Below are 24,892 nucleotides of genomic sequence, written 5' to 3'. Positions count from 1 at the left end.
GGGCTCTATCTTCTTCTGCAAAGACTAACTGGTGTTGCACATGAGGGGTTCTTCCCATATTTCTCAAAGAAGTTGCCTTAACAGTGTGCCAACGCATGTGGTTCATGCATGATGGCGCTCCTGCTCACTTTCGTGCTGATGTATGCCAATATCTAGATCGCACATTCCCATTGACGATGGATCGAACGGGAGCCCGTGCCGCATGGCATATCCGGTTTCCCGATCTTAATCATCTGAACTTATTTGAAGACTCTGGTATATGCTACACAATCTTCTGACACCAACGTGTTGGAGCAACGTCTCCAAGACGTCTTTCGTGCTGTACCCATTACCCTGGGCTCTTCTCCATTCGCCCACGTGGGATGTGTGCATAACAACTCATAGTGGTCACTTCAAGCATCTCTAGTACAGCAATTAAAGTAAGTGGATTACACTATTCAGTAGACTTTCTACTCATACTTTGGTTGTTTCAGATTAGTTTCGGCCTACTTGTATGTGTCTCCTCTAGTCTTATGTTGTCATTGACCAGACATATTGGCCTGGCGTATGGCAATTTTTACCTCTTCAATTTGCACAGTATAACCGCCATTTTCAATGGGTTTAAGGGTTTATTGAAGAAGCGAGAATGAATTTTGTGTCTCTGATGTTTTTCTTACATTTCCGTCGCTTTGCACGTACGGTTGCTTGATACATATTCTGAAATTTTTCATTACTTGCTCCTAAATTTATCAACCACCCTGTCCGTATCTTTTTGAGATATCGACTTATTACGTACAAATTATGACAAATTATGGTTACCATATGGGAAATCTCTCCATATACAACGATTTCAACCCATGTTTACTTGCCAGGTTATAGGTAATCCCTACATTCCTTTCAGGAATCCCTCGTACACATTTGTGGAGGTTTGAAACATACACTTTTCAATAGAGGTGACTTCATGACAGGTATGACTTCAAGTGTCTTGTTTTAAACCGCACTCTACATTGCGTTGGTTTTTAATTACAGGCTTTTAAACTTCCTTTTCCCACGCTTTCGGCATCTTATATAACCGAAACTATCCCTCATTGACCAAAGTTCCAGACGACTATTTTGCTGGTTTCTGTGTCGGTAATCAGCTCCCGAAGTTTGTTCAAATAGTGTTTACCATCCTGTATTTTCCACAGTACAATTGCCATTTAACGGATGTCATCAGTACTAATACCACCAATACATCCTATCAGTATCAAAAGAGCATTATCACGATTTGAAGGAGAGTGGAGAATTCATCAGCAATCAAGAAATCTTCCTCAACGTCAATCCCCCGACACATTAACCTGACCAATATGTGAAGGCAATTACAGCAAAACAAGATAACGATTATACATTTGGCACCATCTTCTCAGTCTTTTCTGGAGTTTTAAATATCTTCTTAAATTTGTCTAAGATTATCTCAAGTACTATTGACTAAACATTACATAAACTGACATAAATTACCGGGTACTTACGGTTGATATGGGAAGTTGAAATTTTGTATGATTTCAACTAGAACCCTAGAAAAACTGCCAAAACTGCAGTTAGGGGTCTAAAGGAGGGATGAAAAAATTTCCCATGTTATTTAAAAGGTCTTTTTTACTTATATCATTTTTAGGTACTTTGAATTAGAGTAAAAACTTGAAACTAGGTATGATTGTACGTTTTCTATACGGTTACTTATCAAAATCACTAGAAATGAAAATTTCCTACTTTAGAGTGGTTTTATGGTAAACTAAAAGATCTTCCTCATGTTATTTATAGGAGACACTTTTATACACTCCAAAATTATTGGGTACTTTCTGTAAGGCAAGGCTACAATGATTAAATTTGACATGAATGTATCATTTTGGGACTACCCTACAGGGAAATTGGAAGAAGTGAATATTTTAATTTTTAGGGGTTTAAAGGGACAATGAAGGAATTCCCCATGTTATTTAAAAGAGCTTTCCTTTGGACCTATGATCCCATCTTATAGGTACTTTGAATTGCAATATAGGTTTGAAATCCGGTATGTTTGTACGTTTTTGTTAGTGTCACCTAAGTAAATTATTAAAAATAAAATAATTCCAACTTTGGAGAGGTTTACGGGAAACCGAAAAATTTTTCCCATGTAATTTATATGGGACATCTTCTATACACCAAAATGTTTAGGTAGTTACACCTGGATAAGAATGATTAAACTTGACATGATTGTAGCCTTCCAAGACTGTCACAGGAAAATTGCCGAAAGTAAATATTTTTAGTTTTTAAGGGGTCTAAAGGGGGATGAAGAAATATCCATATAATTTAAATGGGTGTTTTCTTGGGATACAAATTCTTATCTTTTAGATAGTTAAAATGCGAAAAGAAACTTGAAATTTGTTAGAATTGCAGGTACAAGAGGCACAAGGCTGTAGACAGAAAACGCGGTGGTCAGGAAGCGAGGCCCCCAGCTGGCCGAGCAAACGCGTGGGTGTGGGGGCGGAGCTCCAAGCTAGCCAAAGGCTAGTTTCATATAAAATTATAATCTACTATTGGAGCCTTTCTACAGGACATAACAAGTAGTGGAATTGTAGGAAGAGGTTCAAACTTCCTTTTTGTAAACATGAATCATTTTGTGTATTAATCAGTCTTCGTTAATCTCTCCTCTTCATGAAGTAAATAATGTAAAAATATTGTTTTTCCAAAATTTATTGAGAAACCTTTTATTATGAAGTAATTCAGTCAAGGATATGACACATGAAAAGAACAAACCCTTTTTTGTTTGTAGTATTTTAATGACCAAAGTTGAAACATTAGAACTAGTTGGTTTCAATAACCATAAATAGTAATATTAACTTATTGTCTATATTTCTACAGGACCCGCAAGACACTAACGAGTCCCAGGTCACAGAGAAATCAATCATCGAAGAGATTTATGGATTGCTTAACACATCAACTACTACTGTGAGACCTCTAAACACGCTGAAGAACTGTTCGTGTAGTGAGTAAACATTCGACAACTTTATATTTTTGCTAGCTTTTAATGAACACTTTCATGTATTTTATTATTTATTTACTATAATAATTTTCTCATATTTGTAAAATGGACTTCATTATTGTGGAATTCCTTTCAAACAAAATACCTTAAAATCAAGAATGTTCTAAACTTGTTCTTTTTTCGTTCTGAGCAAAAATAATGTCTTATTTATTTTCCTATTTTGCTTGACTTAATAAGAATTGTGTAAAATTTGAACCGATCGATATAAGTCTTGAGGTACCGCATTGACCTAAAGTTTATATATATATATATATATATATATATATATATATATATATATATATATATATATATATATATATATATATACAGATGGTGATCAGAAAAATGGAAACACCTGTAGTTGGCAACACGTCAGATGTATGGGTTGGCAGTGGTTTCGTGGCGCCCGCAGCGCCGGACCACTGATGGTGGTGTGTTAGGTCGGTCTCCATACTACGTCAGGCGCAGTGGAACAGCAGTGTCCAGTGGCTGCAGCAGACGGAGGTAGTGTAAAATAGGAGACCTCTCAGATTTTCAAAGAGAGCAAATTGTTAGTGCGCGGTTATGTGGAGTGAGTATGACGACAGTGGCTACTGTGTTAGGTGTGTCGCGTGGGACAGTGTCGAAGGTGATGACAGCCTACACAACACACGGGAAAACCACATCGGGGAAGCGGAACAGTGGGCGGAAGAAAATCATGAGTGACAAGTCACGCTGGGTATTAAAGCGCATTGTCACGCAGAACCGTCGTGCCACTTCGGAGCAAGTGACGGAGGTACTCAATCAGCACCTCCCCCACCCTGTTTCGACAATCACAGTCCGCCGCGAATTACATGACATGAACTTACGGGGTCGTGTTGCACGGGCCAAACCGCTCATCAGGGACTATAACGCTTTCGCACGCCGCAAATGGTGTCGCGACCATGCAACTTGGACCGTTGAGGACTGGAAACGTGTGATATGGTCACATGAGTCATCCTTCACCCTATTCCCAACTATGGGCCGTGTTTATGTGTGGAGAACGCCCAAAGAAGCTTATGATCTACAGTGTCTCCGCCCAACTGTGAAACATGGCGGCGGCTCGGTGATGCTGTGGGCCGCAATATCATGGTTTTCATTGGGTCCTGTGGTCACACTTAGCAGACAAATCTCTGCCAACGATTATGTCGCAATTTTAGGAGAACACTTGCATCCTATGGTCCGGATGTTGTTCCCGGACAATGACACCATGCTCCATAATGCAACCATTCACACATCTGGCGTTGTTGCAGCGTGGTTTGAGGAACATCGGGATGACGTTGAACACCTCCCCTGGCCCGCCCAATCCCCAGATCTCAACATAATTGAACATCTGTGGTCCGTCTTGGAAACACGACTCCAGCGACGATTTCCACCTCCATCCTCTCTCACAGAACTGGCCGATGCCCTGCACGAGGAATGGTGTAAAATTCCACTTGCTACTATTCACGACCTCTATGCCTCCATCCCACGTCGCATCAAGACTGTTCTGAAGGCGAAAGGTGATCAGACACCATATTAATCTGGTAAGTTGCAATTTCGTTCAGGTGTTTCCATTTTTCTGATCACCATCTGTATATATATAAAGAGAGAGAGATATATACACGTTACTTTTTGTGCAAATGTTGAAAAATAGTATTTTTTATCTATTTTGCATGTAGTTAATACTTAATGATATAAACAATGCTACAAAAATAATAATGGTCATTGCCGAAAATCTTTGACCGGATCTAATACATAACCTTAAGTCAAAATATGCGAAAGCTACGCGAAATTGTACATTTTCGACATGCATTTTGAATTGAAATAAAGAACTTTGTAGTACGTGAAAACATATAATTTGTTTTGGAGGTGCGTGTATCGATATTCAATAAGTTGTTACATTGCTCAGGCCAGAAGGCTTAGCTTTGGACTCCCAGATAATAACTCTTCTGAACAACTTTTCACTTCTAACACAATGTCTTTTTTAAACAATTAAGTCACCATGTTATTTTAAAGAAATTGCTATCGGAAGAAAAACACAAAAATAGAATGTAATTTGCTGTGGCACCTGAATTACAGGGTAGTTGGGTAAATTAATCCAATTTCCCTGTTGCAACGCGTAGTGAACTTGCCCAAGGTGCAAGCATCAACAAATTAGTATCGGCTTGAGTTCTGCCAGTGATGATGTGGTTCATGTTAGTTTGTTGCATTTTGAAGAACTTTGTTTGCACTTTTAACATTAATCACTACGAGTATTATACTCTTGTGAGTGTATTACTTATTGGTAGGGCTATATTTCATTTGTTAAAAGTTTGATGTCAACATATTTTAACTAAAATCAGAGAAGGTGCGTTCTCATCAAGGGGCTCGTCCCTTCGTTGAATATGATGCGTTAATGTGTCTTGATTTCGTGAAATGATATTGGCTGTAGTGTCCGGACGTAGAACATGTGTTAGACTGTGTTCTCATTATTGCGGAACAATAGCCAAGAAATCAAGTTCGAGATCTACTGACTATGTTCATGACATAATTGGAATACCACAGGATCTTAGTGGGGTGCAGTTGACAACAGTTTCATCTATCTTATCATATGTTTTGTGAGAGAGAGACTAGAAGAGAGGTAAATGCTCAGAAGGATGCATCTGCTAAAGAAATAGCTAGATCAGTTGCCCGGAAAGTAATCCAGATTTGTAAGAAGTCTTCGATTAGCAAAGTTGCTATCTTAAGTGAACGAAGAATCATAGCTTGAATATTGGATTATCATTCAAATATTTGCAAGCTTCAAAAGTCGTTCAATAGGACATTTAGTGCTTCCAAGGTGGCTCATTTTTAGAAGATGGCTCATACTACTTTGTTTGATTTTGCAAAGTGCAAATGTGTCAATCCATTTGTTCATTGCAATTGTGGAAAAAAGAATTCGGCTCCTTTTTTGGGAATACCCGTCGAATCAGCGCACTCAAAGAAACATGTTTGTTGGACGTTTCGACACAAAAGAAACTAAACGTTGACAAAACTAGATTCGACGTAATGAAGAGAGGACTAAATCAAAGTAAAAACATGAAGTTGGTGGTGCCTCAAGTTTCACCACTGGTTTCTTCCTCAATGAAACTGAAACTGAGACGAAGGAAACCTAGGACTCAGAAAAAAATGCACCCTTCTAAAAGACAAAACAAGTCCATAGAATTTTTCCAGCAAATGAAACTGAAACTTCCTAACTTCTCTAGTGCAGTTTATAGAATGTAAATTTCTAAAAGAAAAGCAGGTCTTCTACCTTCATCTTTTTGCAAGATGTAAGCCTTGTTTCTGCTGATTGTAAAGAAAAAGTAATTTACTTAAACAAAGTTCTTAGAGACAGAGAAAGAAAATAGGTGAAACCTTTGCAGAGGAAGCTGCATCATCAGAGGAAGTCAAGTAAAGTAAAAGGGTTATATTTTGACGGAAGACGTGAAGAAACAATAATGATCCGGGAAAAATGACATAAATCTTATCGGGTTTTTGAGATGGATGAGCGCATTGTTCTTACATAGGAGCCAGGGTCGAACTACATCAGTCACATAACATTTACATCCGGAAAAGCAAACGGCATTGCTGAAGCCATCCGAAATTTTCTCTTAGAAAATGATATCGAAATGCAGGGACTCTTGGTAGTAGGTTGCGGTTGAACGTCCATTAATACGGGAATGAAGTGTGGTGTTATGCTCAAACTGGAATACCATCTCAAAAAGCCTCTTCAAAGATTTGTTTGTCTTTTGCACACAAATGAACTTCCTTTGCGGCATACCATTGATGAAATTGATGGAAAAGTGTTAGATCTACGACGTTTGCAGGACCAATTGGAACGGCACTACAAGACTGAGAGAACATTCCGATGCAACGGTTTAACTTATACGAGTACCTTGGACTACCGACTTAACGCAGGAGAACCTAACCAATGACCAAACTTATCTTCTCTGCATTTGTAAAGCTGTTTTAAGCGACGATTGCGACACTGGATGGCTGAGCGTCATCCTTAGAAGTACACATCATGATAGGTGACTGACAACTGCTAATAGAATATTAAGGCAGTACATTGCAACGGAGAATATGTCTGAAATGTTGCAGGCAATCGTCCAGTACATTATGAACGTGTATACTTCTCTTTGTATTTTATCAGGACAAAACCATCGTGCGTTGAAAGGGGCCGACACCTGTGGTGTCTTTTGTCTACTGCCCGCTGCATGGACGAAAAGTACAGAAAAATAATCAATCCTGCGTTGAAGAGAAATACCTGGTTGCCCACTCGGAAAACCTTCTTCTGACAATTATTTCTGATAATGACCCAAACCTGCGGATATCTGGTCGGAGGAGACTTCTAGAAGCACGGTCTTAAGTTTCTCATCTCCTAATGCCACCCGAGAATTCATAGTTCCAGAAATTGTGATCGATGCATGCAATTGTGTCGATATGATTGATTAGTCTAAGTGCCAATTGTCTGAACCATCATTGACACGACATTTAAGTGTGAAACAATCTTATCCGAGAGAATATATAAGTTATTTTCCTGTTCATACACAAGCAGTCGAAAGACATGTAAAAATGTGACAATGCAAGAGCGTCAGTGTGCGGGAAAAAAAGAGCGCCGTAGATTTGTTTTGGCAACACGTAAATCTCGTGTTCATATTCCACGATTTTCAACTAAGGCTGAGCAAGAAACTACTACATAGAAACACACAAATTGAACATTGCATACTAAACCAATATTTATACAATTATGCAAGAGTGGATGGGAGGGTGGAACTCGACCTCCTAGTTCTGGGCTATTCTCGAAAAAAATTTTGAAAAATAGACGGAGAACTGCAGACAAAGCATTATAAAATGTACGAGTTGTCAAAATAACTGCACTTAATTTTAATAGGAACAAAAAACGTAATAAAAACGCATACACATTTTGTTTATGTTAAGCAAATTTCGGCAAAATCTTTGAGCTCAGATATTCTTATAGAGACTCTAAATGCCCATTAATATTATTTGTAACATTGTTAATATCATTTAGATATAACCAACATGCAAAATGCTCAAACCAGGAAAAAATTCATCTTTTTAAATTTTCACCAAAAGTACCAATTTTCCAATTTTTCTCAAATTTTATATCCGATGCGGCACCTCAAGACTTTCACCAATCGAGCTCAAACTTTGCAATCTTCTTGTTAAGCCAATTTTACCAAAACTTAGCACTAGCCGTAAGCCAATTTCGAAAAAGGTGCTTTCTCGAACCACCCTACAGTACTGTACATGTAATGAACAAATGTCTGTAGCTAGCAGAAATAAACAGTAATTGATAAAGAAAAAGTAAAAATTAAACTTGCGTTATATCTCCCAGAGCATGAACTATGGTTGCTGACAAAAAAAAAAAAATAATTAAATAAAGCATACAATGTAGCGGCGATGGTGTCCTTAATGACTTTTGCATATCCTTTAAAGAAATTTATGTTTAGGAATTACTAAATGTTGTCTAATATAAAGGATATTTGGGGAAGTCGTTGATTTTCAGCTAATTCACAATAATTCATTTAATTTAACAGTTTAAGAATTTACGTGTGACACCTTGTGTTGAAGAAGAATATTCTGCTTCATGTTTCCTATATATGACACGACTAAGTGTTCAAGTATTATACCTAGGTGTACTTTTCCTATGGTGTTTCCTGCGAACAGAAATAGATGAGCACTCATAATGTCTGGGTTGTCCCTCGACGCATTCATTTTAGGATTATCGAGCACCTGTTCTGCTATATTTGGATTTTCTCATCTTATAACCTTATCGTTGTATTTATTGACGTGGCCAGTCGAGTGGTAATTGGTCTCCTCGAAAACCATTATGTGGAAAGAAAGGTTTCGTTGTCAGCTATGCGTTCTAGAACCATCGGTGAATGTAAGTACTGATAAAGAACTTCACGAACTATCGACCAGTTCATCGGTAAGAAACCAAGAATTCAAACATATTTTCTACATTTTCGTAGAACAAATTTCTTTAAAGTTCCATGGTTAAAGCCTTGGATTTGTTGTAATTAGCAATAGGACTGACAACAAATTTTTAACATGATACAGAGTTATAGTGCATAAGCGGTAGACAGTTTACTTCTTCCGTTTGACCTTAATACTTTTTATGAAACAAGGTTAACGTTCCTTTCATGTAACTCACCATGAACATCGCAGAAGACAATACTTTTTGAAATTCAGGACATACTACATCAAACCAATTCGAAGAGAAAAAAATTCATGCTCTAGTGAAACAACAGAAAAATAGTGAAGGAACTGACAGTACCGGTATGTGAAATCTTTATGTTCAAGAGTCTAGAGAAGGTAAAAGAATATCTCTTTCAAACCAAATCCGCAAGAAGAAAAACCAACTCAAATGTCGAAATCTAGTTTCCGTCTAGGCCCAATGAATCTGAAAGTTTTAGTAATATCATCTTAAATCTGAATTAGTTTTTACCTATTTCTGCTTCCCCAAGCAATTGACTACCAGAAAATAAAATGAAATTCTTAAGTTTTGCGCCCCACGGTTATGCCGGTTAGGCTAAAGGAGACGGTGATGATGAGAGATGAAAGAAAGGTGGAATGAAGAAAGTGCGATGAAACGGGGAACCCCGAGGAAACCCACGAGCACGGTGTTTGTCCACTACAAAGTCCACACGGCGCGAACTAGGATCGAACAAGGGACCACAAGCACCGGAGGTGAACGCTCTACCACTGACCCACCGCGCCCCCAGCTATCAAAAAGCATATCAGACTGAATCCATATTTTCCAACTGCAGAATACCCTGAATCATGTATTTATTTAGACAATAATGTGCTATTGAAGGCAGAATGGGTACTTTCAAGGTCCATGATGTGATTATTGTCCAAAGCTTATTATTATCTTTTAGTTTTATTTTCTCAATTTCAGTCTCTCGGGATGTTTTGAGTAGTCTTTTTAGGGACGCCGGGTTCTCACGTTACTTAACACTTCTAGCTCTTAAAATGTGATCATATTACTTCTTAATTGTCTTCAATGAAGAAACATCTCTAATGAAAGAAAGCGGAAGTTACGTTCCACTTGAATGAATGACTCGCCTCTACATATCGCCAAAGGACTTGAGTTTATTTACTTGTTGTCACCATTTTTGGTAATGTCGACTATAGTACCATTTTGGTCTCAACAACCAACTACGCTATATTCCAGTGCACTACATCCAACTTGAGTTTCTACTTGTTTTACCTCCAGAATTACAGCATTATAAAGGGTGGTCCGAAAGTGTGAAAACGCCCTAATAAACGGCAATCGCTGCAAAATATAACCACCACAATGGCATGGGGTTTTGTCGTAGTTGCTCTGTAAACCATTGAGCAAATTCCAAACGACGATGTGGACCATTATCTGTAAGGTATTGGCGAAGTTGCAGTTCATATGGATGCCACTAATTCACTGGCATAATGCGCATGATCGGGGTACGACTAACACCACTTTCACAGACTACGATACTCGTACTTCTCTTGAGGCTTTTACTGAATGATGCCAGCATTGACATAGTTGATGCTTGTCTGTCGCCGAGCGTGATCTAGCAGTCTTGAGTCGATGTTTCACAGATCCGGTTTCTTGGAATTTCTTCACCGTTTTAAACAGAGTACAACTGTTGATGACAGCGGTTAAAATCGTGTCCAATCACGCTGGCGCTTGTTCTCCAGAGATCATCACTGTCTCAATGCGCTCTGAATACGTGAAGACTATCTTCTGCTAGTAAGTCGCCTACAACGATACTAACAAAAAAGACATAACTCAGTAATGGTTAGCGGTAGAGCAAAAATAATATTTTCATTCAATTTCTTCAAAAAGTTGTTATTTAAATGATGTATAGTTCTATTTAGTTTAAATTAGTTCCTATAGTTTCTGTTTAAGACAACTTCGCAAAATTCAGGATGGCAGACGTCATTGTGATATGTCTTCAAACACTTGCTCCCATGCCTATTCTCACCTATATTGTTAGTTTGGTTATATTTAGCAACGTCTACTACTTATTAGGATGTTTCCACACTTTTATATCACCTTGTACTGTACATCTGTACATTACAAAATACAAGTAATGGCCGTTATAAATATTGGAGCCCCATAATGGACATTCTGTATAGTATTTCAGGTTGGTTTCACAGTGCTTTCATTGTCTTAATCTTACCATTAACGCAATGTTCTGTGTTCATAATGATCATCTTCAATTTTGTTGCAATAAAATTATCTTTGTAATAACAACTTGTTGACCGTTCTAGAGGTAATTCAGTGTATAAGTCCCTAAGATATGTACACTGTACACATGGCAATTGTATAACATCACATTTATGAAACACACAAAACACGATTTAGATTGGGCACCATGTCATAGTGTGTATATATGAAACGTGAATATTTTAGGTTCCTCTACGTTACTTCCACATAATGTTGAAATATAAGCACAATAAATAAGAGAATAATCACTCATGTAAAAATTACCTTATACTGAGTAAAACTACGTCTGGTCTGGATGATTACCTGGAAGTGATTCGACAAGTTGTTCCAGAAATCCAACATCAATGTGAATCAACTTACTCGTTTGTAGATCCCGTAGTTTCAACATTCAGGGATGACTGTTTCTGTGTTTCATCTACTACTTCCAATAATCCTACGAATTTACATTGGATTTAAATATTGAGACTTTTCAGGTCAGACCAGATACCCACAAGAAATGTCTAACGACGTCAAATCGCAGCTTCGTGGAAACCGAACATCACAAAAGAAGCTAATTCTGCTGACCCCAAAGCTCCCCTACATCTAATGCAACAATTGAATAAAAAATCGTTGAACCTATTTATCTTGTCCTTTCCGTTGATCGTATTGTTAAGCTGTCCATCATCTTCACTTTCGAAGAAAAAGAGGGACAACAACCCTAGCACCACAAACCACATCAAACAATTACACGTTGAGGATGCATTAACTTCTTGATAACATGTGACTTTCCTAAGCCACAAGTACGACAGTTTTGCTTGTTGACATAGCCTCTGTGATGAAACTGTACATCATTCGAAAAGATGATTTTTCTGGTCTACATCAATTTCGAAGCTAATCTGAAGCTCACACTGGCAAGTCATATTGAAGGGCTGATCATTTTGCTTTAATTTCTAAGAAAGTACGGCCTTATAAGCGAATATCGGTTTTATACAGAATTAGCCTCAAGCTGGAGCGACTAATATTCAGTTACTGCGCTCTATAGCGAATTGAGGATTTAGGATGAGGCACATATTTTCGGCAACAGCAGCAATTTTCTGGGTTGAGCACACTGGACGTACACTAAAGTATCTTGTGATATTAATTAACACATTAATCTCAAGAAATTTCTGCCGAAACTTGCGTAGAGCAGGCGCGATTAGTGCATTATTTTGGCAGAACCTTCTTTCAAAACTTATCACAGTCTCGGCTATACAACGCTTCCTGTATTTCTTTCACTCATTTGGGTACGAATGAACTGTCACTCTCAAATGGTATACAGGGTGTTTCAAAACAACACCGACAACGTTTGGGAGGTGATTCCTCATACCAAGATAAGACGAAAAGTATAGACCAATCAGGGTGTACAAATGCTTCTTTCGGAGTCATAGGCTGTCAAAAACATGAAACAAAAATGAAGTTTAAAGGCTCATAGCTCCAAAACTATGGGTCTTACCGTAGTCGGGTCAAGATTTCACTTAGGAAGTAATATGTATGTTATCCAAAAATTGACCTTTCAGAATCCTAAGGTACTCACCCAACAATTTCTATAGAGGCAATTTGGCTAACGGCATATAATTTGAAGTACTCACCACTCTCTGTATAAAAATTGTTGCAGAAGTACCGCAGGTTTCTGAAACATGAATTTCTGATAAGGCACATACTAGTTCCTAAATAAAATCCTGATCCGACTACGGAGAGTTCCACAGTATTCAAACTATGGTCCTTTAAACTACGTTTTTTCATGTTTTCGGCAGCCTGTAACTACAAAAGGAAGTATTTGTGCACCCAGGTTGGTCTATATTTTTCGTCTTATCTTTGTGCCAGGAATCCCCGGTGTTGTTTTGAAATATCCTGTATACAACCAGATAGCGCACCCTTTAGATGAAGGGACTGTTTTTTTTCTGTGTGTGTGTGTGTGTAGTGTGCTTATATTAAAACACTTTTCGTTTAATTGTGTCGCTCCTTAATAAAATATTACGACTAAATTTTAAGTCTATTCCAAACACTGTTGTTTCGTTATTTGAAGAGCATTATTTATTTATTATATAGTTTCTGTGAACCAAGAACACAGAATAATAATAGTAATACCTTGTAAGTTAATTGATCCATTTCTAATTTCAATATAATGCAACCCCAGTAAGTATGAGTATCAGTTAGAGTTTTCTTTTTCAGATTTACTGATTAAATTGCCATCAATTTATATAACATTACAATTGCATTAAATCTGCTGTCCATTTTCACAGACTGTGGAATAGAAAATCAAGAAATAAGAATTGTTGGAGGGCGCCCAACTGGAATTAATCGTTATCCATGGGTAGCAAGACTTCTTTATAATAATCGGTTTGAATGTGGTGGAAGTCTTCTCAATGCGGACTATGTGCTTACCGCAGCACATTGTGTTTATGGGTAAGGATAAATGTTTTCTTCGGATTCTTTTTGTTTTTTAATATAATAATGTTGTTTGATATTGTTAGTTGTTATAGTTATTTCATTAGTTTTGAAGGTTTAAACACAGTATAATGCTATCTTAAGAAAAAAATGATTGTTTATTTTTGTATGAAAGAAACGAGTATAAAGACAAGACAACTTGCGCTCTCTAATTGAACGCCAAAATGTAGAGTTCTTTCAACGATCAGTTAACTATCTTAAGATCTCTGAGGATGATATGTTAGTCCTTCAAACTACTCAACAGCGTTCCTATACATGCATTCGGTGTATTTGTACCCCAATCGGCAACATAAGTAGGTTGATACACAGATCAGTTCACATACGCATTGGAAAGTTCAAAGATTTATGTAGATTCGATCACGGAATCTCGCTGGGCAAGTATCTCCATAGACAAAAGTTTTTTTTTCACTTGATTAATGTAATGTACTTTTAGTAACACGTTAAACAAGGTCAACTCAAAGGAAAAGTTTCGAGGGAAAGAACTTTACCTTGACGTCTGATAATTCGCAGCGCTTATACAAATATACAAGTAAATAACGTTGTATTTCGGTTGTAAAAGGTTAATTTTACAACCAGTTGCAGCTCCATTGTCTGCATAACATATTTATGTAATAATCACTGGCGCAAATCCCGGAGGGACGAGAGGGGACATGTCCCTCAATCTTGGACCTGGGGGACTATTCCCCCAATAATCTGACTTACAAAGTGTTTTTTGGAATAAGTGTGATGATTTGTGTCCGACTTCCACAAAGGAAAGTGAGATGAAATTGCTTTTTTCTTGGCTTTTCCATTTTTAATGAAAACGAAGGCGTGCGACTGTGCGTGACGAATGATGTGAAATCTTATCTCCTCCTCTCCCCTAGGTCTTAGCACACGAAGAGTATATAGACTATCCAATGTCAGTAGAACCCATATTTTCAGTAAATGCGTATTTAATCTATTTGTAGAATTAGCCTAGCCATCTACTCATGCATAATAAGCTAACTCTATAGCCTATGGAACCTGGAGGTTCGATGCCGCGTTCACAAAAACTAACCACTGACTTCTATCCTTAGCTAAATGCATCCAGTTTCTAATTTGTATTCCTATTTTTGCGAGATCCATCTTAATATTGTCTTCCCATCTGCACCTAGGTCTTAATAATGGTCGTTTTTCGATTGGTCTTACCGCTAACACTTTCAAAGCGTTCCTACTTTCTTCTATCCAGGCTATATGTCCTGCCCACCTAAGCCTCTTAGACTTGATAACCCTTACAATGTTTCGTAAGCCGTATAATTTATGTAGTTCCTCGTTATGAATTTTAAGTCATTCCCCATTCCCGTTCATCTTAGGTCCGAATATTCGTCTCAGGATCTTGTTCTCAAATACTTCCAGTCTATGTTCTTCCCTCAGAGGAAGCGACCATGTTTCGAACCCATACAGAACAACAGACATGATTATCATTTTATACATTTTAAGCTTCAAATTCCTCGACAGAATTCGCGTCGACAAGAGATTTTGAACTGAATAATAACACGAATTCCCTGTTTTTAATTGACATTTAATTTCCTCGTGAACATGATTTTCGTCTGTTAATATTGATCCTAGATATTTTAAAGTATCCACTTTATCAAAACAAAGTTGTATCAGGACAAAGTTGAATAATAATGGCGACAACGCATCTCCTTGTTTCAGGCCATTCTCGACGTGAAAGCTCGTGGACAAAACTTTTCCTACCAAAACTTTTACTTTAGGATTCATTTAAATATACCTTAATTATACTAATTTGTTTTTTCAGTATCCCAAATTCTGTAAGAACGTTGTACAATGTTTCTATCCTAACGGAGTTATAAGCCTTTCTAAAATCAATAAATAGTTGATGTACCGGGGTATTGTATTCCACTTTTTTCGAGTATTTGAAAAATGGTAAATATTTGGTCGATAGTTGATCGATTTCGTCTAAATCCGCACTAATAATCTCCAATAATTTCATCTGCGTATGGGTTCAATCTTGCTAATAGAATATTTGAAAGGATTTTATAGGACGTTGACAGAAGAGAAATGCCTTCATAATTATTACAGTCAGTGTTGTCGCATTTCTTGTGGATTGGAAGAGTGATTGATTCTTTCCACTCTTGTGACGATTCTTCCTTGTTGTAGATAAGGAGGATGAGTTTGTGCATCTTGTTCCACAATTTTTCGCCTTCAGCTAAAATTAACTCAGCCGAAATTTCGTCTACACCATGAGATTTGTGTTTCTTAAATTTCCTTATTGTGATTTCTACTTCTATTCGGTTGGGTTCTGGAATATACGGTTCTGTGGTGTGTGTATCCCTTTCTCCACGCAAATTAGTTTTTGGCTGCGTGTTAAGCAAATCGTCAAAAAAATCTTTCCATCTATTTAAAATGCTATATGTATCATTGAGAACTATTCCATCGGGCTTCTTTAATATAAGCACGAGGTTGATAGCCTTTCTTAAATTCGTTGATCCCTTTATACATGTCCCGAATGTTCTTATTTTTACTATTATCTTCAAGTTCCTTAATTTTATTTTTCTAAAAATCGCGTTTCTTTGTCTAAAAGTTTTGGAAGTTTCCCGTCTAATGTCTACAAAATATTGTGTTGTTATTTCATTCGGATTTTGTAACCAACGTAATTTTGCATGTTTTCTCTTCTCTGCTAGTTCGAACCATGGTTTGTTCTTACGTATTTCCGCGTGTCCCAATTTTTCTTTTGAGAGAGGATGCTTCATAAGCAAAGAAAAGAACTCAATAGCCGGAATATTTTTCTCCATAATCTTAAGGTTACATCTATTAACTAAGGAGTATATGACATGCGTCAGATTTCTATAACGATTCCTGTAATGCTATTGAGATTATCATCATTTTACTCAAATAAGATATTGTTGCGTCATACATAATTGATATAATTTCTTCATAGTTTTGGGGAAGTCATTATTTATATTATTATATTATTATAAAACAATTTTAACGTGGATCTTTGCGGATGACTAATTAGAAACATACCTATTATAAATATGCATATATTCAGATCTCAGAATGTGCTCACGGCAGTGATTTGTAATACTGATATGTACTACTACTTAATTTACATCGCCTAATATATAAAATACTCTACAACAAGTTCACCTCAGAAATCACTGCCCTAGAATAAGCCTCAAATCTGCCCACCTCCCAATGTTGAAGACAACCAATGGCGTATTTAGGATTTTGTTTCGTGGGGCTATGCCCAACACAAGGAAGGAAGTGGGCAATTGCCCACCTGAGTTTCAGAATTAAATATATTTTAATTTATGCATAAATTGAAGTTATAATGGGAAGAATTGCAGACCGATAAATCCTATATGATATGATACAAAAATTTAGGAGTGAATCTAAGCCTTTATTCTATTCATACAAAAAAGGAAGCATTCTCTTACCCTTCCTAATTTCCCGGACTAATTATTCCCCGATTTTGATTTTCTTTAATTCAAACATTTCCTTCTTTTACAGATAACAAAACGATATAATTTTCCCTTTGTTATAATAACTAAAGTCCCGTCATGTTGATATCCGCGCAAGTTGGTGTGGAACACTAATTTCGCTTATCACTCGTCTTAGTTTTGATGTTACTGATGACGGCCGACTTGAATCACAACTAACAACGGTCGATAAAGTATGATAGGCGAAATGAAAGAAAGTAACATCAAGATAAAGAAACAAAAACGTAGAAAGGACGAAAGAAAGAACAAAAGGACGCAGTTCTTACATGGAATGAAATTTTACAAATACAGTATTATTTCTGAACAAAGAGCTTAAGAAAATGGATAGTCAATAACACTCTTAGAAATGGTAAGAATGATTATTGATGTACGTGGAATACGAAAAACTAACAAATTTATTTCGGGGAAAGCTATATATAATATGGGAACGGTCTCACCCGTCCCCCCAAATGAATACAGATTTGCGCCGATGATAATAATACTTTTATCTAGTTGTGAACGTTCTTTTTATGTGAAAGCAACTACTCTTGAACTGGCTGCTCATTGGCCAGGGGCAGAAAAGCCGAACTAAAGCTAAGGGAGCCAACATAGGATGCGGAGAGAGAGCCCTGAGTGTATTGACCGTTTTTCTCAATCACGTTTGAGATGCATATGCCTAGCACATACTGGAGGGCAGGAGACTTTGCTCATAGTGTTTTGAAATGAGACAAAACAGGATGCGGAGACAGGGTCCTGAGTGCATTGACCGTCTATCTCGTTCACGACGTTTGAGAGGCGTATGCCTAGCACATATTGGAGGTAATATATGGCAGAAGGGTTTTGCTCATAGTACTGTGGAAGTCAGACAACACAGGATGCGGAGACCTGGTCGTGAGTGCATTGACCGTCTTTCTCACTCACAACATTTAAGAGGCATATGCCTAGCACATACTGGAGGAAATATATGGTAGGAGGCTTTGCTCATTGTACTGTTGAAGGAGGCAACACAGGATGCACAGACAGGGTCCTGAGTGCATTGAACGTCTTTCTCGTTCACAGCGTTTGAAAGGCATATGCCTAGCACATACTGGATGGAATATATGGCAGAAGGCTTTGCTGATAGTACTGTTGAAGTGGGACAGCACAGGATGCGAAGACAGGGTCCTGAATGCATTGAACGTCTTTCTCGTTCACAGCGTTTGAAAAGCATATGCCTAGCACATACTGGATGGAATATATGGCAGAAGGCTTTGCTGATAGTACTGTTGAAGTGGGACAACACAGGATGCGAAGACAGGGTCCTGAATGCATTGAACGTCTTTCTCGTTCACAGCGTTTGAAAAGCATATGCCTAGCACATACTGGATGGAATATATGGCAGAAGCTTTGCTGATAATACTGTTGAAGTGAGACAACACAGGATGCAGAGACAGGGTCCTGAATTCATTGAACGTCTTTCTCGTTCACAGCGTTTGAAAGGCATATGCCTAGCACATACTGGATGGAATATATGGCAGAAGGCTTTGCTGATAGTACTGTTGAAGTGAGACAACACCGGATAAGGACACAGGGTCCTGAGTGCATTGAACGTCTTTCTCGTTCACAGCGTTTGAAAGGCATATGCCTAACACATACTGGAAGCAATATATGGCAGGAAGCTTTGCTCATAATACTGTCCTGAAGTCGACTGTCCAATCCTCTGGTCAATATGTGGCTTCCCATAGAGGTGAAGTAAGAACTACTTTAACTAAAATACTAGATATATTTGTAGGTAAAAGAATATACAAATCAATTTGACTCGGTATTATGTCAAATATTGAGTTGGTTATTGCAAATGTAGTTTCTGAACATAGGTTCTAATTCTGTTATAAGGAATTTTATTCCCGACATTTTTTATTAACAAAACAGATTTTGTGTAGTTGGATGTATGCTTTGCATTAACTGGTCCAACGACTTTAAGGTATTGTAAAACATTTGATCCCTGTTTTATACTAGAACAATTTCAAGCAAATTTATTATTGTTTCGTGAAGAATGCATAAGTGACAGTTTTATATCAAACATTTTCCTTCAATATTCAAGTATAGTATTTTGTACGTCATTAAATGTATGATTACAACAACTTTTTCCGTTCGCATTTTATCAAGTTTCAAGCAAACTTTCGTTTACTCTTTAGTATCAGACATTCCCAGATTAACCCCAGGAACACCAAGGGGGGATCGGAGGCCCACAAATTATTTTGGTTACATTTTATAACATTTCTAATTGCATACAAAACTTGAAAAAAATGATATTGTCAAGCTTGACCACATTCATCATAAAACGTACTTTCTTAATTTTTAGTATTTTGTTTTCTCTATTTATAAATAAAGAAAGCCCACACAACACGTACGTGTATGACACATGTGCCCTATCCAATCATAAGCCGTACATTTGCACATGTGCATTTGTGTGGATGATGAACACATACATAACCCGTGCATAGGCCGTACACGTGAATTTGCGTGGATGAAGCACACATACATAACTCGTGTATGTGCACATGTGCATTTGCGTGGGTTATGCACACGTACATAACCAGTGTCTAAGTCGTGCATGTGCACATGTGCATTTGCACGGATAAAGCACACATTTATATAACCCGTGCCTAAGCCGTTATGTGCACATGTGCATTTGCATGGATGAAGCACACATTTATATGACCCGTGCTTAAGCCGTTATGTACACATGTGCATTTGCATGGATGCAGCGTACTTACGTAACCCGTGCTTAAGCCGTTATGTGCACATGCGCATTTGCATGGATGAAGCACACATTTTTATGACCCGTGCTTAAATCGTTATGTACACATGTGCCTTTGCGTGGATGCAGCGCACGTACGTAACCGTGCTTAAGTCGTTAGGTACACATGTGCATTTGCATGGATGAAGCACACATTTATATGACCCGTGCTTAAGCCGTTATATAAACATGTGCATTTGCATGGATGCAGCGCATGTACCGTGCTTGAGCCGTTATGTGCACAGGTGCATTTGCATGGATGAAGCACACATTTATATAACACGTGCTGTAGCTGTTATGTACACATGTGCATTTGCGTGGATGCAGCGCACGTACATAACCCATGCTTGAGCCGTGCATGTGCACATGTTCATTTGCGTAGATGAAGCACATTTAAATTACCGGTGCTTAAGCCGTTGTGTGCATATGTGCATTTGCACGGCTACTGCACGTGTGTGAGACGTCTATAATACCGTTCAAGTGTATTCTTTTACTTTCATTCTTTTACACTCATTCACATCAACAATATAAAGTAATCTCCATTTTTAGTAGGTGTCGTTTTTCCTACCAGGCGGTGTTATAAAGAGTTTTCGACAAATGACAGCTGAATGATTATAAAAACTCCATAACTTCCATTGCGCTAGGATACAAGATAAACAGGTGGCAGCAGGTCATAGGTTTACAAAATTATTTTCGTGACCAATTACAGCAGAATATGTTGCGTTATTTGTTACTTGGCAAATATGTCAAAGATACTACTTAAATCTTTGCTCGTTGCAAACAATAAACTCCAAAAGTAAAATGCTCACTGACAATTATTAGTTACTTGTGATATACTTTGAAGGTGATGTGTTTGGTGTTATAGATGGTGTTACTCCGTAAGGCACCAAATATATAAACTCTTTTCTTCGTTGCATCTCGAGTATGCTTTTACACCACCTCTGCACTACGAGGAAATCACCTGTGTCCAACATGTAAGTCATCTGTGTACTGCGTGTAAATCATCTCTGTCCTTCATGTAAATCACCTCTGTCCCACATGTAAATCACCTGTCACCTGTGTGCTACGAGTAAATCACCGCTGTCCTACATGTAAATCACCTTGGACTACATGTGAATAGAATACGTGCTACTTGTAAATTACATCCGCAGTAGGTGCAAATCACTTGTGCAGGACGTGTACGTGTGCATTGCACATGTTCTGTGGACGTGAAGATGTTGAATAGGATTTGTGACGTATAACTGCATCACATGTACAGGCGTGCATTTATACAGATGATGCACATGTTACATCCGTGCAATTGTACATGTACTATACGGGTACTGTACGTGCATTGTGTTGTCTGGGAGTGCTGTGGGCCTCAGAGGTCCCCTTCCCCTTTGGTAGTACTAAGCGTCTATTCACCGCATACGCTAACTGCTATATTCCAGTGTTTTGGCTATTTATTTTATTTTCCTTTGAAACAATTTTGGTATTACAACATGCAGGGGCACCCTGAGCTGTTATTTTGGTGCAGTGTTGCTAACTGCACATTATAAAAAATATTTATAAAGGAAAATAGAAGAAAATACTATATAATTTTTGTGTGGGAGTTTAATGAATAGATTTATAATTACATAAGACAGAACATATGCCAACATATTGAATTGAAACATGGGCGTCAACATACACAATTTTTATCCACAGATAGCTCATGTAATAATAACCATGTTAGCATGGGAGCAATTTAAAGAGCATTTTTATAACAAACTTAACCGTTTAATTTTAAGGTAGGGCAGTAAATGTGTTAAAATAGATAGTTTTGATTGCATATATAAAACTAGAGATATTAGATTAGATAATTACCCAAACTGGTGCTGTGGCCTTGCGTCAAAATTTAATAACAATTGTTATATTGAATTTTGAAGTTAGTTTATGAATTTAATAAATTTGGTAAAGAAGTTGAATAATAAAAGTGTGTTATTAATTTGTAACCAGCATATACTCACCCAAATTTTAATCAGTGAAGATTTGAAAGGTTGATCCTTTTTCTTTGATGGTTACTTCAAAACTCTTTCGAGTTCACTCCTTTTTTTGTCCACCTACCTTTTATTCCAAGTTTTTGGTAGCGTTATTTTTTCCGCTTACAATAACATTTTTAGAATTACCTCATAACTTGAAGTGGGAAGTGTTTGTTATTGTCTTGACACATTGCTACATAACATAAGTTATATTTTCTATTTAAAAAATGTTTTATTTAAACATAGTTTTGAATTGTTACGAGACTTTCTTAATTTTTTTTACACGTGTGAACGACCTAACAGAACCAGATTGGAAATTAAGTTTTATTTGCATTTAAAGTATCAAAGTTTACAAAATATTAATGTTAAAATTAATAAAATATTATTTGTCCTTTATCAAATTCCTTCAGTCATATTACAGTATGATTACAACAACTTTTTCTGTTCAAATTCTATCAAGTTTCAAGCAAACTTTCGTTTACTCTTTAGTATCAGACATTCCCAGATTAACCCAAGGAACACCAGGGGGGGGTCGGAGGCTTACAAATTATTTTGGTAACATTTTATAACATTTCTAATTCCATAAATAACTTGAAAAAATGATTGTCAAGCTTGACGCCATCCATCATAAAACGTACTTGCTTAGTTTTTAGTATTTTGTTTTCTCTATTTATAAATAAAGAAAGTGCTGTGGGCCTCAGAGGCCCCTTTCCACTTTGGTAGAACTAAGGGTATATTCACCGCATATGCTAACTGCTATATTCCAGTGTTTTGGCTATTTATTTATTTTTCTTTGAAACAATTTGGTATTACAACATGCAGGGGCACACTGAGCTGTTATTTTGGTGCAGTGTTGCTAACTGCACATTATAAAAATTATTATATATATTTTTCTGATTATTTTTGGCACCTAAATATTTTATTTTCTGTTGGTTTATTCTTTGAAACCTGCTAACACTATATTATAATCACACACACACACACACACACACACACACACACATATATATATATATATATATATATATATATATATATATATATATATATATATATATATATATATATATATATAAAGAAAGAGCATAAAGTTTCAATAGTGATTGGAAACAACAATGCTGCTGCACCTTCTGGTGTTGTCAAGTATTATAGGGAGCTAGCTTTAATACGAAGCTGAGGAATTCAGAGTTGATTGGCAGGTTCCCCACCCCGTCGCCAAGAAACGGTCACTCGATGGTCCTGGGCAGGGTTGCCAGTGCGTTATGAAAAAATTCAACTAATACTCACTTAATTCAAAGAGTTTATGCAATTATGCAATCCCTATCGAAGATCTCTGTATACGTGGACACACGCAAATTAGGCTGTGATAACAAATGATTCAGTTTTTTCTCCCTCACTTCTTCGTCGCACTGCACTATGGCCTTCCTTATTGCTTCTCTAGCTTCGCTGTGTATAGTTTTCCCTCTCTTACGCTGTGAAGCCATTGTCAAATGAATAATAAGCAACAAAACCGCAACCACAACAGCACACAACTAATAACCAACTCACACTAACTCTTCAGAATGACATTCATGTGACAAATTTTTAACCCTGGCAACGCTGACATATAGAAGGAGGGTAAGGGAGTATTGCAAGAGTCAGGCAGAAAGATTGTTGAAATTTTTCCCCCTTTACCTCAGCCCCCGCTGGTAAACAAGCTAGCTCCCTATAATACTTTTAATCATAGAATCTACAAGCAGCAGCCTGTATGACTGGTGACATATTTCATACGAAATTGTCAGTTCGTTATTTTGTGATTGCGACTGTATGTGAGAATCTGCAGCAGGATTGGAGTAATGGCAAATTGCTTTTGGCCAAAGTTCAATTGAGAAAGAACTTAAAGGACTTTTAAATGAATCTGACATAGAAGGTTATGAGCTCGAATACAGCAAGGTGGAAATAACCCTGTCAGATTTGGATGCAGAAGACAGTGATTTGAATATTTTATTTCATAAAGCATATGGAACAGATGGAGGCAGTGGTATGTTTGTTGCAATGAATCCGTTGTAATATTCATAATGTAGTGCAGTTAGTTCACAAAACTGACAGACAAGTCATAGCTTGTTTGCTTACGTTTTACATGTTTATTCCATAGGTGCAAAAACCTTACATTGTGCAAGTAGAAAAATATTAACTTATGTTGAGTTGGCAACACTGCTTCTCTGGTGACATCCCCTATAGTGTGTAATGAATGTCCCTCAGTTTGTCATATTTTCGCGAAAACAAAATTTGAAAGCATTTCGCCATTCCAAGGACAACTGGGATCAGGCCCGTGCTGGCCCATCGGGACACCGGGACATGTCCCGGTGAGCCCTCCGAAACATCACAGCATAAATAAAGGTACAAGTTTTTAATAATAAATTCTTGTAGTTCTATTGGAAAAGAATTCGTGAAAAGTGCAGTGCACCCTTGCAAAACCACATCAAAGGTGGTCGATTTTATTTATTATCTTCTATACCCCAGTTCTGTACAGTAAATGTACACAGTTACCCCTTACTGGATCCGGGATTTTTGGGGTATTTCTTAGACTTTTAGTCAAGCAGCTACTGCATCGTCACTATTTATCCTAGGATCATGGTTCATACCTCGTTCCGTTCAGAATGAAGCTGGCTTTCAAATGGTACCATGTGCATGCCCATATCATATACCAGAAGAGGGAAAATTGATGTCAAAGGGAAAATTTCGGGGAAGAAATTTTTTTCACACTTTAGGTCCCTCTGGAGCTGCCCTGTGTGAACGTAGAAATCTAAAAAAAATGATAAATAGTACTTGGTAAACTGAATGTGTGTGCCAAATTTCAAGTTTCTATCTTGAACACTAAGGGCGGGAGAAATTTTATCAAGAATCCCCACAATGCCCCAAATTACCGCAAAAGACCATGATCTCAAGTAAAAA

General features: G+C 37.4%; 1 protein-coding gene across 1 annotated transcript in view; it reads left to right on the top strand.

Annotated features, from left to right (window-relative positions):
* The window catches only part of LOC145685409 (trypsin-1-like), a 177,141-nt gene that overhangs the window by 8,298 nt on the left and 143,951 nt on the right, over positions 1 to 24,892 (top strand). The window contains exons 2-3 of the mRNA XM_081757803.1: positions 2,854 to 2,977; positions 13,514 to 13,676. Coding sequence (XP_081613929.1) covers positions 2,854 to 2,977; positions 13,514 to 13,676 — 287 coding nt within the window. The remainder of the gene's footprint in view (positions 1 to 2,853; positions 2,978 to 13,513; positions 13,677 to 24,892) is intronic.

Source organism: Thermobia domestica, chromosome 5 (genome assembly GCF_964235325.1).
Source record: "Thermobia domestica chromosome 5, izTheDome1.hap1.1, whole genome shotgun sequence".
Taxonomy (NCBI): domain Eukaryota; kingdom Metazoa; phylum Arthropoda; class Insecta; order Zygentoma; family Lepismatidae; genus Thermobia; species Thermobia domestica.
This window is presented reverse-complemented; position numbering and strand designations above follow the sequence as displayed.